This window comes from Nematolebias whitei, chromosome 3, assembly GCF_014905685.2.
Source record: "Nematolebias whitei isolate Nwh7 chromosome 3, NemWhi1, whole genome shotgun sequence".
Taxonomy (NCBI): Eukaryota; Metazoa; Chordata; class Actinopteri; order Cyprinodontiformes; family Rivulidae; genus Nematolebias; species Nematolebias whitei.
This window is the reverse complement of record NC_056500.1, coordinates 2,538,622-2,558,186: the sequence shown is the minus strand read 5'-3', so window position 1 is coordinate 2,558,186 and position 19,565 is coordinate 2,538,622. Positions and strand designations below refer to the sequence as shown.

Here is a 19,565-nt window from a genome sequence, read left to right as displayed (position 1 = left end):
CCATTCTGATTTCACACTAAAAAGGTAATAAATAAATAAATAATTTAATACTGCTTCTGAAGAGGGAGTGGGGGGCAGATGGAAGAGAGCCTAGAGAGGGAGAAGCAAATGTTCCAATGTGGAGACGCAAAAAAAAGCAGCTAAAAACGACAACAGTGAAGACTAAAGACAAAAACAACACAACAGAAAGAACACACAAAAGAGGAAGAAGCCAAAGACGTCAAAGGCAACAGACAAAAAAAAAGGACACAAAGAAAATGAAGCAGCGCGGGTTGTGGAACGAGAGCTTGTTCATTTGTCAAGAAATATTTATTGACTTTCTGTTATTGCATGTAGTCTCAAGTGGAAGTTCAACTTTCGCTTTGGAGTAAAGCGAACGTTACGTATTTAACTATGGTTCTATGAACCCCAGATAACCGCCAGAATGTGGTGCTGAAAGCACTGAATGTTCCCTGCATGCATGCGCCGTTTGAGTAGTAATATCAAAAAAAGTCCCTGCTGTGACTCACCGGATGATCAACTGGCCTGACATCATCCGCAGCTCTGCTCCTACAGAATCTTCTCGCGGAATGCAAGGATTCTGAGTGACAGAGAAGTTCTGGCGGTCATCTGGGATTCATAGAACCATAGTTACATATGTAACTTTCGTTCTATTTCATCCCTGCTGACCGCCAGAGGGCGGTGCTGAAAGCACTGAATGACTAATATCAACGATGTCACAAGGAATCCTGAGCACATACCTCACTGGGAGGCCCAGGGAACCCTTGCAGAAGGACCTGGCCCAGAGGATGAGAGGCAGCCATGTTGACATTGCAGAACATGATGCAGAAGCACATATCGCTTCCAGTGAAACCCCTCTCAAGGCTGCCCAGGAAGCAGAGCTGCTCCTGGTAGAGTGTGCCCTTACACCGACCAACGGTGAGCTGCGTCTGTAGGCGTGACAATGACATCCGCAATCCAGTGGGAGAGACGTTGCTTGTAAGGAGGACAAGCCAACCTAGGGCCTCTGTACCACAAGAACTGCTGGTCGGAATGTCTTACAGCGGCAATAGTTGCAATGTATGCCTCCAGTGCCCTCACTGGTCACAATAACTCAGACTCATTGACAGACCCTTCTGGCATAGGCTGAGAACGTGCCACCCTCAATGGCTGGTTACAATGAGAATGAGATGACACCGTAGGTATGAATGCAGTGTTTGGCCACAAGGCAACACCAGAGCCATCAGGGTCCCATCTGAGGCATGAAGGGCTGATAGAAGAGCGTGTAGTTCGCCAACCCTCTAGCCAAGACAAACATTAACAAAAAGGCCATCTTTCACAAGCCACTTGAGGTCTGCCTTTGGCAAAGCTCGAGAGGATGGCAGAGAGTTTTGAGAGCCAAGGGCAAATCTCCACTGATGCTCATGGAGCCGTAGGCGGGTGCAACCAGCGGGTGCAACCAGCGAGTGCCACACCTAAAGAGCAACTAGGCTATGGCTCCCTACTGTACAGCCATCTATGCCGGCATGAGTAGATTATATCGCTGCTACTTATACCTTAAGGGTTAAAGGAGAGTGGCCCTTATCAAGAAGATACTGGAGAACTCCAGAATGGTAGATACTGTACAAAAGACTGGATTATCAATGCGGGCAAAACACCACTGGGAAAACAGGCGCCACCTGTTTTCATATTGCTGATGAGTAGAGGGTGCCCGGCACCCAAGATGGTGCATCTGACGGGATCCGGAATTCTGGTCAGCTGTTGTCCAAGCTCTCCATTGGCCACACCCACAGCCGGAGATGTTGAGGACTGGCATGCCATATCAGTCCATCCAACTGAGATAGTAAGTCCCTCCTGGTCAGAAGATGCCATGAGAAGCCGTGACAGACTCCATAGCAGTGGAACGATGGTTGTGCTGGCCAACATGGTGAGGGGGGCAGAGTTCATGGTCTGAACTTGCCTGGCTTGTTGGTGGACTGACCCATGAAGGTCTCTGCTGGGTCTCCGCTGTAGGTCATGAGGAAATAACTTGCCTGGCCAATCAGAACCCGAGGTGGTGGCCAAATGCAAGAGCCAGCCGAAGGGTGCCATGGATGCTGAGGAGGTGGAAGGGGCATTTCCCTACTGAAGCCTGAAAACTGATGCATATTTCGCCATGCCTGGACAGTCCGTTCCAGTGCTTCTAATGCAGCTGAACCGAGCAACTCCCCTGGTACCACCCTGAACACTAAGGCGGGTCCTGCGACATGGTTCAGTCAATGTCGACCGCACCAGCCAGACCTGTCGATGGGTCTGAACTAAAAGGGCATTACACCAAAGTTCTTTGGTCATCAAAGCGCTGAAGCGCTGCATCGCTAAGCCCATTGCTGTTGTTGCACCGCTAGTGTCCTGAAGGGACGCAGAGAGGACAAACATGACGTACGCCAAGGAATTACCAAGGTGGCCAGCATGTGCTCCGGCATTATAAGCTTTACATAGGAAGTCATCTGTAATGCGACATTGAGCCTGCGTGCACCAAATATCAGGGCGCAGGGCGTCCTCCGGTGACACAACGTGCAAGGCAGCAGTGGGTTAAACAGCCGGCATATGTACCAGGCCTGCCTTGGCCAACTCATGAACAGCTGCCAACACCCGACAATTGTGGGGAGGCATGAAAAGGTTCCAAGGTCCCGCCAACAATAATACAACTCCTTCCAATACTTCTCTGATGGAGATACAGAGAAGGGAGTAGGAGCCCATCCTGAAAAAGGCACTTCCGGGGGTGGACTCTGCCATTTGCAGGACTTTCAGCTGCTGCTGCCTCAGAGCTGGCATGCCTGAAATAAGAATTTAATTTCTGACAGGTCTGCGGACAACTGCTCAACCCTTGTGCAGAGGCCCTGATTGGACTTAGCTCGCTTCTCTTTAGGAGGAACCACAGAGACTGTGGCTTCATTCCAGCGCTTTGAGCGCCCAAGCCTGCCCAGAGGGCAGAAGGTCGTTGCCAAGCTCAGGGTGCAACTCAGCCAGCTGAGCCACCCTTAGGGCATGGGGCATGTAACTGCAGTTCATGCAGGGGCTCCGGCAGAGCCTCCACCAGGTGATCATGCCCAAGACAGGAAGGGCACAGGTCGTGACCATCATCTGCCTGAAGTGCGGTCCCACAATCGGGAGCCATCCATGTTGAATCTGGACCGGGTTCAACCGCAGTCAGAGAAACAGGCCAAGATTGGGAGAGGGGCGAGAACACTACCGCCACCAATCAAGGTAAAGAATAGCAGATCAACAAAGGGGTATGACATCATCAGCTATGTCCAGAATACACGAAGAAGCACTAGTAAAACTGGGAGAGGGGAGCGAAAACGCTGCCATCACCAATTAGGGCACAATACAAGGAAAAGAGAGAGGTTAACCCAGTTAGCTCAGCCCAGAACTTTGATTAGTAAGTTAGCTAAAATTGGGAGAGAGCAAAAATGCTGCCATCACCAACTAAGGCAAAATAGTAAGTGAGGCAGCCCAACTCTGATCAGAAAGACTAGTCAAAATTGGGAGAGGAGGTGAAATGCTATTGTCACCATTTAAGGCAAATGGCAGAGCAGGAGGCTGATATGGTCAGCTACATCCAGATCACAGATGAAAACAGGCTAAAAGTTGGGAGAGGGGGTGCTAACGTTGCCATCACCAACTAAGCAAAACGAGCAACTTAGGGAGGCTGACACCATTAGCTCAATCCAAACAGGTTATGAGGCTGACCGAAATCAGGAGACGAGGCAAAACGCTGTCATCACCAACCAGAGTAAAGAACAGCAACTCAACAAAAGGGGCTGACACAGTCAGCCATGTCCAGAATACAGGACGAAAAAACACAGTGAAACTAGGAGAAAACCAATCGGACGGAGGCTAGCTCTCACCACTAGACCAATGCACACTCCGAGCTCAGGCTCACCGCTTATGAGGTTGGTTAAAACAATTGGGAGAAGGAGGCGCGAATGCTTGCGTCACCAATTAAAACAAGGGACAGAACCCAGCCAGACTAACACTGCCGGTTCAGCTGGTTAAAGAAAAATTGGGAGAGGGGCATGCACACACTCTCCGTCACCAATTAAAACAAGGACAAAACTCAGACAGGCTAACGCCACTAGCTCAGCTGGTTAAAAAGGCAAATTGGGTGAGGGGGCACAAACGCTTGCCATCACCAATTGAAACAAGGCCAAAACTCAAGACAGACTAACACTGCTCGCTCAGCTGGTAAAAGGCAAATTGGGAGAGGAGATGTGAACGCTTGCCATCACCAATCAAAACAACAATCAAAACAAGGCCAAAACTCAGACCAACAACGCTGGTGCTCTGTGTGTCACACAGCGCCCCATCCCGTGGAGCTGCACCTGTTGCATCTCGAGTTTGTAATAACCCGAGTAACCGATGGGACACAAAAACGGAAGCAAAAACTGTCGTACCAGTTCTAAGGCAAGACAGCTAACGCTGCAGTCACGAGAGGCAGGTAAAAACGCAGTCTTTGCCCAACAACCAGCAGAATAACTTGACCAAAGATAATCCATTGCAGCCCGTAAGAGGGCGGTGCACCGCAACTCCTGCCAACAGGCAACAGGACATCCAACGATGAAAAGGTCCAAGGTCAGTAGTAAAATGAACCGCACGTGAGAAGAAAAAAGGAGATGAGCCACGGATGACATCAGGCTATATAGCCTCCGATTGATCATCCGGCGGGTAACAGCTGTGACTTTTTGATATTACTACTTGAATGGCTTATGCACGCAGGAAACATTCAGTGCTTTCAGCACCATCCTCTGGTGGTAAGTAGGGATGAAAAAGAACTCCTAACGTACGTTTTACTGGAAAAGGGCCTAAATGTCTTTTCATGTGGACAGTCAGATAGCTGTTCTGAGCACAACTTTTCCCACATATTTTACAGGAAAAGGGCTTCTCAACAGTGTGAGTTCTCATGTGTCCGACCAAAGGATAATTCCCAGGGAAACATTTGCCACAAGTTTTACAGGCGAACGGCTTCTCACCAGTGTGAATCCTTAGTGAGATGTTACATGACCTGACTGGAAGAAACTTGTACCACATGCCTTGCAGGTGTAGGGCTTCTCATCGATGTGAATCCTTATGCGAGATGTTAAATGATTTGACTGGAAGAAACTTTTACTAAGTTTTACATGTACAAGCCTTCTCACCAGAATGATTTCTCATGTGTACAAAAAAATATATAATTCTCAGAGAAAAATTTGCTGCAGGTTTTACATAAGGATTTCTCACCAGTGTGTGTCTTCAGGTGAGTCGTTAAATTACCAGAATGAAGGAAACTTCTACTATGTTTTATGCTGGCTTCTCACCAAAGTGAGTCCTCTTGTGGTTGGTCAGACGGCTGTTTTGAGAGTAGCACTTGCCACATATTGCACAAGAAAAAGGCTTCTCAGCAGTGTGAGTGAGCCCTCATGTGTCGTACCAAAATATAATTTTCAGAGAAACATTTGCCACAGGTTTTACAGGAGAAGGGCTTCTCACCAGTGTGAGTCCTCAGGTGAGACGTTAAATGACTAGATTGGGAGAAACATTTACCACATGTTTTGCAGGTGTAGGGACTCTCACCAGTGTGAGTTCTCATGTGGTTCAACAAGTAGTCTCTACTTTTGTACGTTTTCTGGCAGGTTGTGCAGGCATAGGGCTTCTCACCAGTGTGGACTCTTCGATGAATCTCCATCCTATATTTACTCCTGAAGCCTTTCCTACAAATATCACATTTAGCAAGTTTTCCGTCCATCTGGGCCTCACATCGTGTCTCTAAAACACTTTGGTTTCTGTCAGGGCTACACTTTGGGCTTAGTTCTCGGTTTCTAAATGGTCCTGAACCTAACTGGTCTCGGATCTCAGGGAGGATTTCATCCCAGTTTGATTTTGGTTTAATATGGTCTTGTTCCTCATGAGCAGAAGTCACCATGAAGGTATTGGCCTCCTGTTTCAGAAGTAGTTGCTCTAGCAGAGATTTTGAGGAAGTACAGGGCTTCTCACCCCTGTGAGTTTCCATGTGATCAGTCAAAATGATTTTTTGGCTGAAACTTTTACCACATATCTCACAGGAAAATGACTTCTCACTAGTGTGAGTTCGAGTGTGGCTGAGCAGACTGCTCTTCTGAGAGTAGCACTTGCCACATATCTCACAGGAAAAGGGCTTCTCACCAGTGTGAGTTCTAGTGTGGTAGATCAGATTGCCTTTCTGAGAGTAGCACTTGCCACATATCTCACAGGAAAAGGGCTTCTCGCCAGTATGAGTTCTAGTGTGGTTGATCAGATTGCTCTTCTGAGAGTAGCACTTGCCACATACCTCACAGGAAAAGGGCTTCTCACCAGTGTGAGTTCTCAAATGGGCTGTTAAATTAGAATTCAATAAGAAGCATTTGCCACAGGATTTACAGGAAAAGGCCTTCTCACCAGTGTGTGTTTTCATGTGAATGTTCAGACTTCTCCTTAGAGTGAAGCATTTGCCACATATTTTACACAAAAAGGGCTTCTCACCAGTGTGAAGTCTCATGTGACCTGCTAAAGTTTTATGTCGAGTTACACGTTTACCACATACTTTGCACATGTATGGCTTCTCACCAGTGTGACTTCTCATGTGGACCACTATTCGACCACGTTCAGCAAAACATTTACCACATGTTTTGCATGAATAGGGCTTCTCACTGGTGTGAGTTCTTGCATGAGCTTTTAAAAGAGAATTGCCAGAAAAGCCTTTGCCACAGGTTTTACAAGAAAAAGGCTTCTCACCAGTGTGAACTCTTAAGTGAATCACTAGATTTTTACGCTCGCTGAATGTTTTTCCACATGTTTCACAAATAAAGGGCTTCTCACCAGTGTGGGTCCTTGTATGACTCGTTAAGTGACTTTTTGAGGAGAAACTTTTTCCACAAGTTTCACACATATGGGGCTTTTCACCAGTGTGGGTCCTTGTATGAGTCGTTAAACGACTTTTAAAAGAAAAACATTTCCCACATGTTTGACATGTAAAGGGCTTCTCACCAGTGTGGATTCTTCTATGCTCCTTCATTTGATGATTATCCCTAAAGCCTTTTCCACAAACATCACATTTTACAGGTTTCCTTTCAGCCTCAGAATTGAACAGATTTCCAGAAAAGTTTTTCACATCACTACTTTGGCTTCTGTCAGGTCGGTTCTTGAGGTTCAGGTCTCCGTCTACAGATGTTCCTGCATCTTCCTGGTCTTGGTTCTCAGTATGAGGAAAGTTCTGTGAAGGAAGGTGGTCCAAGTTTGGTTCTGATCCACAGTGGACTCTTTCGTCAAAGTCAACTGTCACCATGACGGTCTCATCCTCCAGCTTCAAAACTTGATGCTCCTCATCCTGAGTGAAACAGAGTTCCTCCTGTTCCTCTTTCATCTGTGGAGGTTCTGGTACCTCCAGTTGCCCTTTCATTTGTAGAGGTTCTGGTTCCTTCTGTTCCTCTTTCATCTGTGGAGGTTCTGGTTCCTCCTGTTCCCCTTTTGTTTGTGGAGGTTCTGGTTCCTCCTTTTCCTTTTTCATTTGGGGAGGTTCTGGTTCCTCCTGTTCTTCTTTCGTCTGTGGAAGTGCTGGTTCCTCCAGGTCCTCTTTAATCTTTACAAGTGGTGCCTCCTTGTTTTCACTTTTCCGAGGTTGTCCATCTCCTGCTGGAGGTTGTGGATCCTCCTGGTCCAAACCAAAGTTCCTCTCCTGGTTCTTGATCTGCGACTCAATGAGAACCTCCTCTTCTATCCAGGTGTAATTCTGCATAAGTTCTAAAAAAAAAAAAAAAAGAGAGGAACTGTTTTTAGTGGAAGTAGCACGTCTCCAGTACTTTTTTTCCCTTTTAGACACATCATGGACATGAAGATTCTGAATTATTTATTTAGTCAAAAACCGATTTAGTTCATATTTATCTGAGCAGACACTTTAAGAAGGTCGGTAGAGAAGTTGTAAGATGGATGTTTTAGTCCATCATGTTTTGGTGCCAGAAGGCCTTACAGATGGTGACGGAAAATATTAATTAGTCACTTACCAAACTCATCAATTATTGCAGCCTCCTTTTCATTTTTTTATGTTCTTTGGGTTCTTTTCATGGTTTGAAAGTTAAAGTTCTATCTATGTAAAGTCATTATTCCCATTGAATGACAAAATTTGTGCTCTACATTAGACTCGACACATAAGCACCTGAGAATAGGTGTCTTGTTCAAGTACACAACAACATGTGGGCACTATAGGGAATTGAACCTGCATCTTTCAGGTCCCAAGTCAGCTGCTCGACCACGGCACTACAGCTGCCCGTTTTCTGATGTAGACAAATATGGTTCTAAGAGATTTGTTTTTAACAATTAAAATATTTACATACTGTGTGCTTTTTAGATTGGTTCTATAGATGTCATAATGATGCCCCTTTTTCAGGACCCATTTCTCTGGGGTACCAAGCGTGCTGAACTGGCATCAAAACATGACGTCAGAACACTGTCGGTCACTAATTGGTCAGGGGGCGGAGTCACTGGATCTTTGAAAAACTTTTCAAAACACCCGATCTGCCATTTGCAATTACTCAAGCTCGGAGCAGCGGCTGTATCTATTTTTAAGATTTTAAAACAATAATGACAACACCGTGGTCTAATGCTGAAGTGCAGGCGATTTTTGTGCTTGGTGGCCAACGACCAAATTCAGAGCGAGCTAGTCACTCTGGAAATCAAACGAGCTGCCGACCGGTTGAAGTCCGGGGTCCATGTTGCTTTTCCATATGCACTTCAGGACTGGTTCTGTGGGCGTGTCCAGAATCCAACTCGTCTTACCAGCTGGTGGCGGTAGTACTCCTTTACTAGCCACCAATAAACGTATTAAGAAGAAGACCCTGAAAAGATACACAGCAAAAATGGAGGATCTCGAAGCTTTGTTGAACATTCTGCTCAGTCTGTGGCTTTTTGTTAGCTCATAATCATGACTTAAACTTTAAACAGGTTTCATACACAGGGTGAGAATTTATTTTGAAGATTCTGTTAAAAAGAATACAGATTATTAAAATGATCAAATTAAACAATATATATAAATCCTGCTAATGAACTTCTAATGAACTTTAGTTCAACATTAAATCTCTGATTAACCAGATTCTACAAAAACATATATATTTAAAATTTTATAGGTTTTCTTCTTCATTTGATGTATTTGCACTCATTGTTCCTACTTTTATTGTTCAATTTAAAAATTTGTTTATCGTTTCTTGTATACAGATTATTTCATTTTAGCTTTGATTTAAAGTTTAATTCTTGTTTTGTGATTTGTACATCTGTGGGTTAGAATAAAGTTAAACTAAAGGCTGTATCTCTTGTTTAAACATATTTGAGGGAAATATTCCTGAGATCTAATAATTTTGTGTCTTTATAATAATAATAATAATGTCATCACAATGTCAGCACTGTATGTTTCCATACAATGGCGAAATTAGTCTCTGCATTTAACCCATCCACCACCAGGTGGTGCAGTGGGCAGCTATTGAAAGCGCCCGGGGGACATTTTGGGGATGAGACGTGCTGCCCAGAGACGCCACGTGATGTGCAGTGACTGGGGATCGAACCTGGGACTTTCGGGTCCCAAGCCGGCTGCCCTGCCTCTACACCATCTCGGCCCCCATTTTATGATTATTCACCTGAGTTAACTTTAACAGATTATTTAATAAAGTCATTAAAGTGAAAGCACGAGTTCATGATAAAACTGGCACCATTTATTTTTTAATCTTCACTGATAAAAAATACATTATTTTATACATAAAATATATTTAAAAATCGTTTCCACCCTCCATCCCAGACCCGTCCAGTCCGCCCATCTGCCGGGTTGGGCCCAGCCTTCATGATCACTCGAGGCCGGGGCCCGGACCCCAGCCTTCTGCAAGTCAGCAGCTCTTCTGATCTTCCGCGGTGACCAGCAGAGCTTGGAGTCCGCAGAGTCCGCAAGGCTGGCCCAGAGCCCGAGCCCCAGGTCAGCAGCATGGAGAATCTTCTGCAGTGGCTGGCGGAGCTCGGAGCCGGGGAGATGACGCCCTGCCCGGCCTGAGGGAGCTCCGAGGCTCCGGTGGAGAGGACCGGCAGAGCTCCATCTAGCTCTCTCTGAATTTTGTCGTCGGCCACCAAGCACAAAAGACACCTGCACTTCAGCATTAGACCACGGTGTTGTCATTATTGTTTTAAAAATATTTAAAATAGGTCCAGCCACTGCTCAGAGCTCAACTCGAGTAATTGCAAATGGTCGATCAGTGTTTTGAAAAGTTTCACAAAAATCCAGTGACTCCACCCCCCAAGCAATCAGTAACCGACAGCATTCTGACGTCACGTTTTGGTGTCGGCTCGGCTCGTTTGGTACCCCAAGAGGAATGGGTCCTGAAAAGGGGCTGGTTCCATGAAAATTTGCTAGTGGAAAAGCCTTGGAACCGTACCGAGCCGAGTCGTGCTGAAGAGGAGCTATGGAAATGGGGTATCCATCCATCCATCCATCCATTATCTTTACCTGTTTATTCCATTTTGGGTCACGGGGGTCACTGGTGCCCATGTCCAGCAATCACTGTGCGAGGGGCGGGGTACACCCTGGACAGGTCGCAAGTCCATCACAGGGCCACATAGAGACAAACAACCATGCACTCTCACTCACACCTAGGGACAATTTAGAGTTGGAAAAGGGGTATATGTGTCAGTAAAGGTCCGGTCTCAGATTGGCTGCCCTGTATGCCAATCAATTGATGAACTGCATAGTAAGGATGGATTGATAGGCTGACATCAATTTAAAAAATAAAAATTAAAAGACATTTTTAAAAAGTCTGACGTCTATTTCGCCATGTGATCTACTCAAATTGCCTCGACCGGTAGATCGCAATTGATGTATTGGGCACCCCTTCTCTAGAGACAGTTGAGGAGTATCAGTGAGTCAAGTGGGCTGCAGCTCTGCCTGTTGCTCAGGCAAAAACTCAGAAGTGAGGAGAGTTTGTTGGGTCCATGGATGACTCACAATCTGCTCAGAGGACATTCTGGCAAATCATTTGGCGGCTGAGACAGGGAAAGCAGCACTTTACCAACACTGTGTATAGCGGAGGTGGGCTGCTGTTGACCTCTGTCAGTGACGTTGTCAGATGGTGGAAGGAATGCTTCTCGAACCTTCTCAATTCCATCAACATGTCTTCCTTGGAGGAATCTAAGTTGAGGGATTTTAGGATCAGTCTCCACAAAAGGGGCTGAGGTCCCCAAGGTAGTAGTTGCGAGGATGAAAGGCTACGAGGGTGGACAAGAACAGCCCTTAGTTCCTCAAGACAAGACTCTGGATGTTGCTGGACTGGCCTGGTTGACATGCCTTTGCAACATTGCATGGACATCAGTGGACAGTGCCACTGGATTGGCAGACTGGGATGGTGGTTCATCTCTTCACAAAGGGGGACCAGAGGGTGTGCTCTAACTACAGAGGAATCACACTCCTTAGCCTCTCCAGCAAGTAATTCAGGGATGTTGGATAAGAAAGTCTGGTCAATGGTCAAACCTCAACGTCAGGAGAAATTGTGGTTGATCCACTCTGAGAAGGTGCTATTTATAAGACTGAGCTGAATACAGCACCTCAGACTGAGGAAGTCTTTCAGATGAAGGACGAAACGTTTCTACGATTTTTTTTTTTTTGAATGTCCAGAGGACTTGATTTAACTTTTTTAGATTTTTCTACCTGGATTATTGAGCATGCATCAGGATGTCAGGAGAAATTGTGTGAATTCTGTGCCAGCCATGAAACACTGGTTAAGTGTTTGAAATGAGGGAAGAATGAAGCGTGGGACTAACAGATGAAGCAACTCTAGTATTGTGGTCTCTGTTCTGGTCTGTTGTTGTGAAGAGGGAGCTGAGCTGCAAAGCAAAGCTATTTGTCTACGTTCCTACCCTCACCTATGGTAAGAGGAAGAGGACTCCTTTAAGTCCTCCTGGAACAGGTGGGTGTGGAAACAGACATCTGAACCTCTTTGGTTAAGCTGCTGCCTCCAAGACCCGAGTCCAGAACAAGATGAAGATATTGGATGGATAATAATTCTGTTGAGCAACTCCGACATGAGAAAAACTTCTCACCAATGTGGGCCCTCAAGTATCAGGACAACTGACTGTTGCAAGAAAAACATTTACCACAAATTTCACAAGAGAGCAGTTTCTCACCTGTGTGACTTTTTTTGTGTCTCTTAAGTTGTGGACTGTCCACATCGTCTCCATGTTCTCTGGTTTGAGGACGTCTCTCGTTCTGTTTCAGCTCCTCTTCTCTGCTGGATCCAGGATCTTCAGTCCTGCTTTTCTCCTGATCTTGGTTCTCAGCTTCAGGAGAGTTCTGAAGGAGTAGTTCCCAGTTTGATTCTGGTTCCCAGTGAACTTTTTTCTCACAGACAACAGTCACCATGAATGTCTCATCTGCCAGCTTCACACCAAACTGCTCTTCATTCAGACTGATGCGGAGTTCCTCCTGTTCCTCTTTTATCTCTGGAAGGTCTGGTTCTTCCTCTAGAGGTTCAGGCTCCTCCTGTTCCTCCTGCTGTAAAAGTTTGGGTTCCTCCTGGTCTTCTGTTTTCTGTGGTTGATGATCTTCTGCTGGAGGTTGTGGTTCCTCATGGTCCAATCCAGAGTTCATCTTGTGGTTCCTGAGCTGCTGCTCAGTGAGAACTTCCAGCTCCTCACGTCTCCAGACAAAATGCTGCGGGAGTTCTGGACCAAAAGACAAAGAAATTATGTCAGTGGACATAAAATGTTGAAGACCCACACAGCGCCCCTGGCAGACCTGGCAACGTGCTCTCAGACGTCCATTCTTGCTCCACAGATTAATGGTTCTTCTAAAAGCCAATGCAAAGAATTGTGTGTTTTTGATCTGTTCGGTTTAAAAAAGGAAAAATATTTTAAAAACACTGATAAAACTGGGGTAACCCCTTTAACTTTAAAAGGACAACATTGGTTAGAAACAGAGCAGCATCCAGCCCCAACCCGCTCACGCGTCTGAGGATGCAGCTGGCCACGTCCCTCCACACAGTGTCAGGAGGTCCTGCCAGGTACATCTGGAGGAACTGTATTCGAAAAGTGGCCATTCTGCTGGCCAGGTGGACTGTCCCCCCTCCTCTCTCGGTAAGAACAGGACCGACTGTGGCACCCAATGTCGAGCGTTCAAAAAACACTAACATCTCAGACTGTATTTTTACTAACAGGCCTGGAGGTGGGTCTAAAACAGATACTGTAGTTTGTGCCAAAGTTGTGATGCAACTAGATTTTAAAACTAGTACTCTGCCTCTGTAGGACATTTGAGAGTGCAGCCATTTCCATTTTTCTAATTTACTCTAGACTTTCTGTTCCACATTTTCCTTGTTTTTTTGTACTAAATTCTTATACCCTAGACACCAAGGTATTTAAAACCATGAGGGGGAACTGGGAGCCCTTCAAACCAGTCACACACAGCAAAGGCTGTGCTATTTCCCCAGTTCACCCTCGCAGCAGACAGAGTGGAAAAACTCTCGGTGACCTCATTCAATGTGTCGACATCTTGTTGGTTTAAATTTTTTATAAAAACAACGTCGTCGTCAGCATAGGCGGATAAAACTATATTACTATTAAAACCAGGTAAAACAAAACCGTGAACACTCGAACGGATCTTATGAAGGAGGAGTTCCAGGGAGAGCTCATAGAGCATTCCCGAGAGTGCACAGCCCTGCCGAACGTCTCTACACAACATAAAAGGAGCGCACAAGCTACCATTGACCTTCAGCACGTTACTGTGCAACACCTGGATCTTGGCTATAAAACCAGCGCTGAACCCAAACCTCTCCATGGTTTCCCAGAGGAAGCTGTTCTCAACGTGGTCAAAAGCCACGTTGGTCAAGTGAGACCAACGCTGTGTTCAGACCCAATGAACTGGAGACTTCCAAAACATCTCGAATCAGGTAGATATTATCTACCATGGTCTTCTGGGGACACAATAAGTCTAGTCCTGGTGGATGACCTGTTCCTTTGCTTCTCTCATCCTGGTTGCCAGGGCCTTGGAGAGGATTTTGTAGTCGATACAGAGAAGAGACACCGGGCACCAACTCTTCATCTCCTGCAGATTCCCTTTTTTGAACAGGAGAGTGATGACCGCTCTGCAGCACAACAGTGGGAGCAAACCAGTGATCAGGCTTTCATTGAAAACATCCAGCAAGTCTTCTGCCAAGATGTCCCAGTAGAACTTACAGAACTCCACCGTTAGCCCGTCGATGCTGGGAGCTTTCTGGCCTTGCATGCTCTGGAGGGCCATGTTGAGTTCCTGAAACCCCAGGGGGCGCTCGAGGTCGGCGTTGGTCTCTTCGGAGACCTGGAGTAGTCCACTGCAGAACTTCCTGAACAGCTCATGGTTCCTTTCGTATTCACTTTTGAATAACGAGGAGTGAAACTCCACAGCCCTCCTCCTGATCTGGCTTGGCTCGCTCAGCTGCTGCCCGGTGTCCGACAACAAAGAGCGGATCAGTTTTCTCTGCCCGTGTTTCCTCTCCAAGTTGAAGAAGACCTATGCATTAGCATTGGGGGCATAAATATTAATTAAAAAACACATTAAAATGTTCAAAACCAGCTTTGACTAGGCCTGTCGCAATAAACAATAAATCAATTAATCGCATGATAAATGAAAATTATCGACCTCGTTTTCATTTATCGGCTTTATCGTTTCTTCATGTCTCTTTCTACTGAAGACACTGGATGATAAAAGACTCAACTCTTGTTCTTCATTGACCCCTCCCTTTCTCTTTTCTCTTTAAAATATGTTTTAACATCTAAAATCGTGTTTTTGGATCATTAAAAGCAGCTAAGCTGAGAAGCTAAGCTACGAGCTAAGCTAACAGGCCGACCTCAGGGAAGAAACCTCCGTCTTGTCGAAGCTCCAAAATTCATGGTTGAAACCCGTGCGTTCGTGTAAAAAGTTGATTTTCTCTGCAAAAAGAAGCTGAGAACTTGTTTACTGATTTTTTATTAAAAGCTTTGTGTGAAAAATGCTAAAGAGCTCAAACCACACGGAGCGTCTGCCATTTTAAGAACCGAAAAACAGGAAGGAGAGACAGCCCATGTCACGTCAAGGGGCCTCCCTCTCATTTTTCTTAAAGAGACACGCTGCTCGCTCCTTCACCATCCATCCTTCCGTTCAAACAGTGTTATACTCCCATCCAGTGGTTAAAAAAGTTACTACGTGCAAAACAAATTAACCAACATTTATTCTTAAATTTGACAATAATTACTAATTATTGTTAAATTTCAAACAATATTATCGTTTATCACAATAAATTCTGAGACAATTAATCGTCCAGCAAAATTTGTTATTGTGACAGGCCTAGCTTTGACCAGAAGACACCTTCCCTGAACAATGTGTTGCACTTCTACGTGGCTGGGAGTGAAAGCCTTGGAAAAAAGGAATCCCACTCCCGCACTCTGGGGGGTGCCGTGACTTAAAATGGCCTCTGCTTTCCACTCCTTGCTCCAATCTGCTTCATTGAATGAATCACTGTGTTTCTTATAAAAATAGTAGGGGTGCAGAAAAAAATGTATTCATTAAAGAATCTAGATTCCTAGTCCTGGCGATTCTGAATCGATTCTAAAAGCCCAATAATCTATTTTAAAATGCGTTTAAATGTTTTATTTTTTCCCACTCCTAATCCCGAGCTTTACGCGTTACGTGTCCACCCTTCACCGTAGAATTTGGCCTTGCTTTTTGCCACCGAACAGCAAGCTAGTTAGCCAGCTCCCTTTATCTGAATGAGACCGCTAGCATGGAGTGGAGGACAGCGCGATTCAGCCCGCTCCTTCGTCATTAAAACTCAGCGTAAAGACATTTTGGATTCTACAATGTTCCGAGGAAGACAGAGCTTGACAAGAGCACGGTTGTTTGCAAGAAGTGTAAAATAAAAATGTGGTACTGTATTTTGGAAATACGACAAATGTGCGGAGGGAAGACGACAAGCAAAAGCAGCAGACCAGCGAACTCTGCAAAAAACTTCCAGCTAGATCCCCGGAGCTGTGAAGATCCCCCACTCGATCTCCTGCTATATCACAAAGGATTTACGAGCAGACAGCTCAGTGGAAGGTGAGGGGTTCAGGTTTATTTTTAATACGCTGGACCCAACGTATGTTATTCCTTCATGTAGCTTTTTTAACAATAAAGCAGCGCCACAACTTCACCATGAAACAGAATAAAGTGGGAGACACTGATTAATGCAGCCGCTGCAGCTCAAAGGTAAGTTTCTTCTCATATTATACTAAAACTTATAGACAAGTTGTACAACAAACTTAATGTCATTTGTCTTTTTAACAGGTTGAAGAGATGAGACACATCGCCTGGAGCCAGTTCTAAATGATACAATTTATTTTGGTTTATAAATTACAATTCAGAAGAGATTTTGTGCAGATTTGCACAGGTTTTGAAATTTTGTTGAAGATTTACCAAAATAAATGCCATACTCAACAAGCCAAATCCCAAAGATAAAACTGGAGTACAGCGCATCATGGGAATGGTGAACTTTATTGGCAAATTTATTCCCAATCTGGCAGCTAAAACGTCCAATATTCGACAGGTTCTGCACAGAGAAAATGAGTTTCAGTGGACAGAAAAACATGACCATGAATGGGAAAGCCTCAAAAGAGCACTGACTGACAACTGCACCTGTGTTGATGTTCTATGATCCAGCAAAGAACGTCAAGGTCAGTGCTGCCAAGTCCGCTTATTATAAGCAACTTTGAGATTAGGAAGTTTACTGCTTGGTGGGAAAACAGTTTACTGGAACTCCTCAGACTGATGAAGCCCTCTGGATAGAAGGCGAAACGTCTCTATAAAAAAAAAAACTCTCCAGAAGACCTGGCTGAGAATTATTGGATTTGATACCTGGATGATTGAGCATGAACTTTGTTGACTTTGAGCTTGTTTTTTTTTATCCTAAACTCGCTTGCAAATCTTGTAAGTAGCGGGTTGCAGTTTTTGGGCTTGTTTTGAACATGAAGTTGCTTATTTGGAAAATACTTCTTTTCCGAGTGTAACTAGTTGATTATCTCCCAGCTCTGCAAAATAAAGCAAAAGACGAGAGGTAGTAGGTAGTTTGTCCCTTCCAAGCTCCCGTTTCCTGTTTACCGCTCCGCCCAAGAGTTGGCGAGGCGACAGGCGCGCACCCAAACACTCGTACTGTGGCTGACGCGCACATCAGGATGTTTTGTTTTTAAATATACGTAGAAAAGATATGATTTACATATTTGTTAAATTATTTATTTTTTATCCGAGTTTAAAAGTATGTTATTCAAAGTGTTTAGCATAATTTTACTGTTATGTGTGATGTCATAATAAATGTATGTTTGAAAAAAAGGCCTGTTTTACACAATGCAGTGGGTTGCCAGTTGGGCTTGTTTTCATAGAGCTGGCTGCTTGTTTCTATCGCGAGATCTGGCAACATTAATCAAGATGTCAACATGTTGCTGAAAGCTGAAGGTGAGCTGTGGAAACCAGTTGCTTATGCATCTAGGTGGTTGACAGAAGCAGAGTGTCGTTACGCTCAAATCGAAAAGGAATGTCTAGGAGCAGAAGAAGAAACGGTTGTTGTGACACAGGTGTGGCAAACACAAGCAAGCGGCCCCTGGTCCTCAACACAAGTGTGTCATAAATAAATAAAGACTTCCACATGCACTCCGCTGCAGCTCCTACCTGTTGTGTGCAGGTGTGTGTGAGGTTTCCAGCTGATGTCCAGCAGTCTGCGCTGACGATCGATCTCTTCCTCGTACCGGACGATGGTTTTTTCAAACTCTGTGAATATTTCTTCAGCAGCAGCAGTTAGTCGCTCGCTGATAAACTCTCTCAGAGACTGAACTGAAGACATTGTTGCTGCACACACTCAAACATTCACCTCTCACACACACACACACAAATAAACCACGACAAACACACGATCAGCTAACTATGCTAACGCTGCTAGCCCCTGCTGCACTTCCGGTTGTGTCTCACCGTAAAGCTTGAAGAAAACTGAAATATGAAGAAATGTTCAAAATACAATAAAACATAAAATTCTATAAATTATATGAGCGGCTTCAGTTAACCAAGAGCAAATGATTCCAACACAACTAAAATATTTACCTTAAATCGCACTATGTAATATCGCAGATGGCGCTGTTCACTTCCGGTGGTGTATCAATAAAAAGCACCGGCGGAAATAGTAAAAAGTGTTTTGATGACTGTACTGTATTATTATTATTTGCCAATTCTCTGATAATAATAATATTACTTAAACATAAATTTATGCTGTTTAATGTGTTAATTTGTTATTTAAAGTAAAAAAATATATGTACTGTATTTTAATTTAAAAATACATTTTTTGCAGGAATGTGGAACCCATTTTTTTCTCATGAAATGTAAAAACAGACATTCTGGTTCAATATTTACAAATGGATGAAAAAGATTTAATGACTTCTGACTAATTTTCTAAAGATAATATTGATTTGATTCTACACCACCATATCGTACCACACCACATTATTTATAAAGCACTTAAACAGCAACAAGGCCAAACTTAATAACACAATAAAATTAATCTAAAAAAGTTAAATCTGGTCCTCTTGACATTCAAAAAAAACAAAACAAAAAAATTGTAGAAATGTTTCGTCTTTCATCCGAAAGACTTCTTCAGTCTGAGGTGCTGAATTAAGCTCAGTCTTATAAATAACACCTTCTCGTAGTGGATCAACCAGTTTGCTGCTGACAACCAAAACCAGCTGCTCACATGATCAATTTTTTTGTTTTGTTTTTTTGAATGTCCAGAGGACCAGATTTAACTTTTTTAGATTTTTCTACCTGGATTATTGAGCATGCATCAGGATACAATAAAATTAACTTCACAGTTGTGCTATTTTGTGCCCAAAAATAAAATCTTGGTAATAAAAACTCACCTGGGTTATATTTTATTTTAAGCTATATATGTAGCATCTCTTAAATTGCTTAAAAGAACATTAACATTAATTATTCTTAATGAAGCAATATTTTACTCTGTCAATCTCTTTGATGCCTTTTTCACCGTCAGAACTGATAATTATGAGATACTTTTTAAATATGGTTATCTTGATGAAATACACTTTTAGTGTTAGATAGTGCAATAAATAAAACATTTCATGAAAAGGACTGATTTAAAAGTGTGTTGCCAGCACAAAGCGTTTATCATCTTTTGTTTTGATTTAATTCTAAAGAATCTTCATAAACACATTCAGAACAAAAACTAATTTTATGTTGATTTAATCAGAACACAGAGAAACACGTCAGATTTAACTAAGTGTTGTGAGATTTACTTTTATGTCCAAGTTGAGCTACCGTGGGAGTGTTGCCTAGGAGCGGAAAAAGAGACAGTTTTTTTTTTTTTTTAAATCAGTTATTAATTATAAGCATCCATGGATTTAAACCTGCGAAGCTCCTCCGTTGTAGCACTCCTCGTGTTCATTAATTATTAACAATATCAAAGTAACTTCTCGGTGACAACTTGTCTGTTTCATCTGACATCATTTCTTTCTCCACCTCATAGGGACCGCAGCTATTTTATGCCTATATC

General features: G+C 43.9%; 1 protein-coding gene across 1 annotated transcript; it reads right to left on the bottom strand.

Annotated features, from left to right (window-relative positions):
* Positions 1–549: 549 nt before the first annotated feature.
* On the bottom strand, positions 550–18,162 carry LOC119430369 (zinc finger protein 568-like). Its single transcript, XM_037697774.1, has 8 exons — positions 18,107–18,162; positions 17,681–17,995; positions 12,160–12,696; positions 6,040–7,752; positions 5,470–5,703; positions 2,680–2,795; positions 741–929; positions 550–609 (listed from the first exon to the last, which is right to left on the bottom strand). The coding sequence occupies exons 2-8, from the start codon at positions 17,850–17,852 to the stop codon at positions 550–552; spliced, it is 3,021 nt and encodes a 1,006-aa protein (XP_037553702.1). The 5' UTR covers positions 17,853–17,995; positions 18,107–18,162.
* Positions 18,163–19,565: the final 1,403 nt, after the last annotated feature.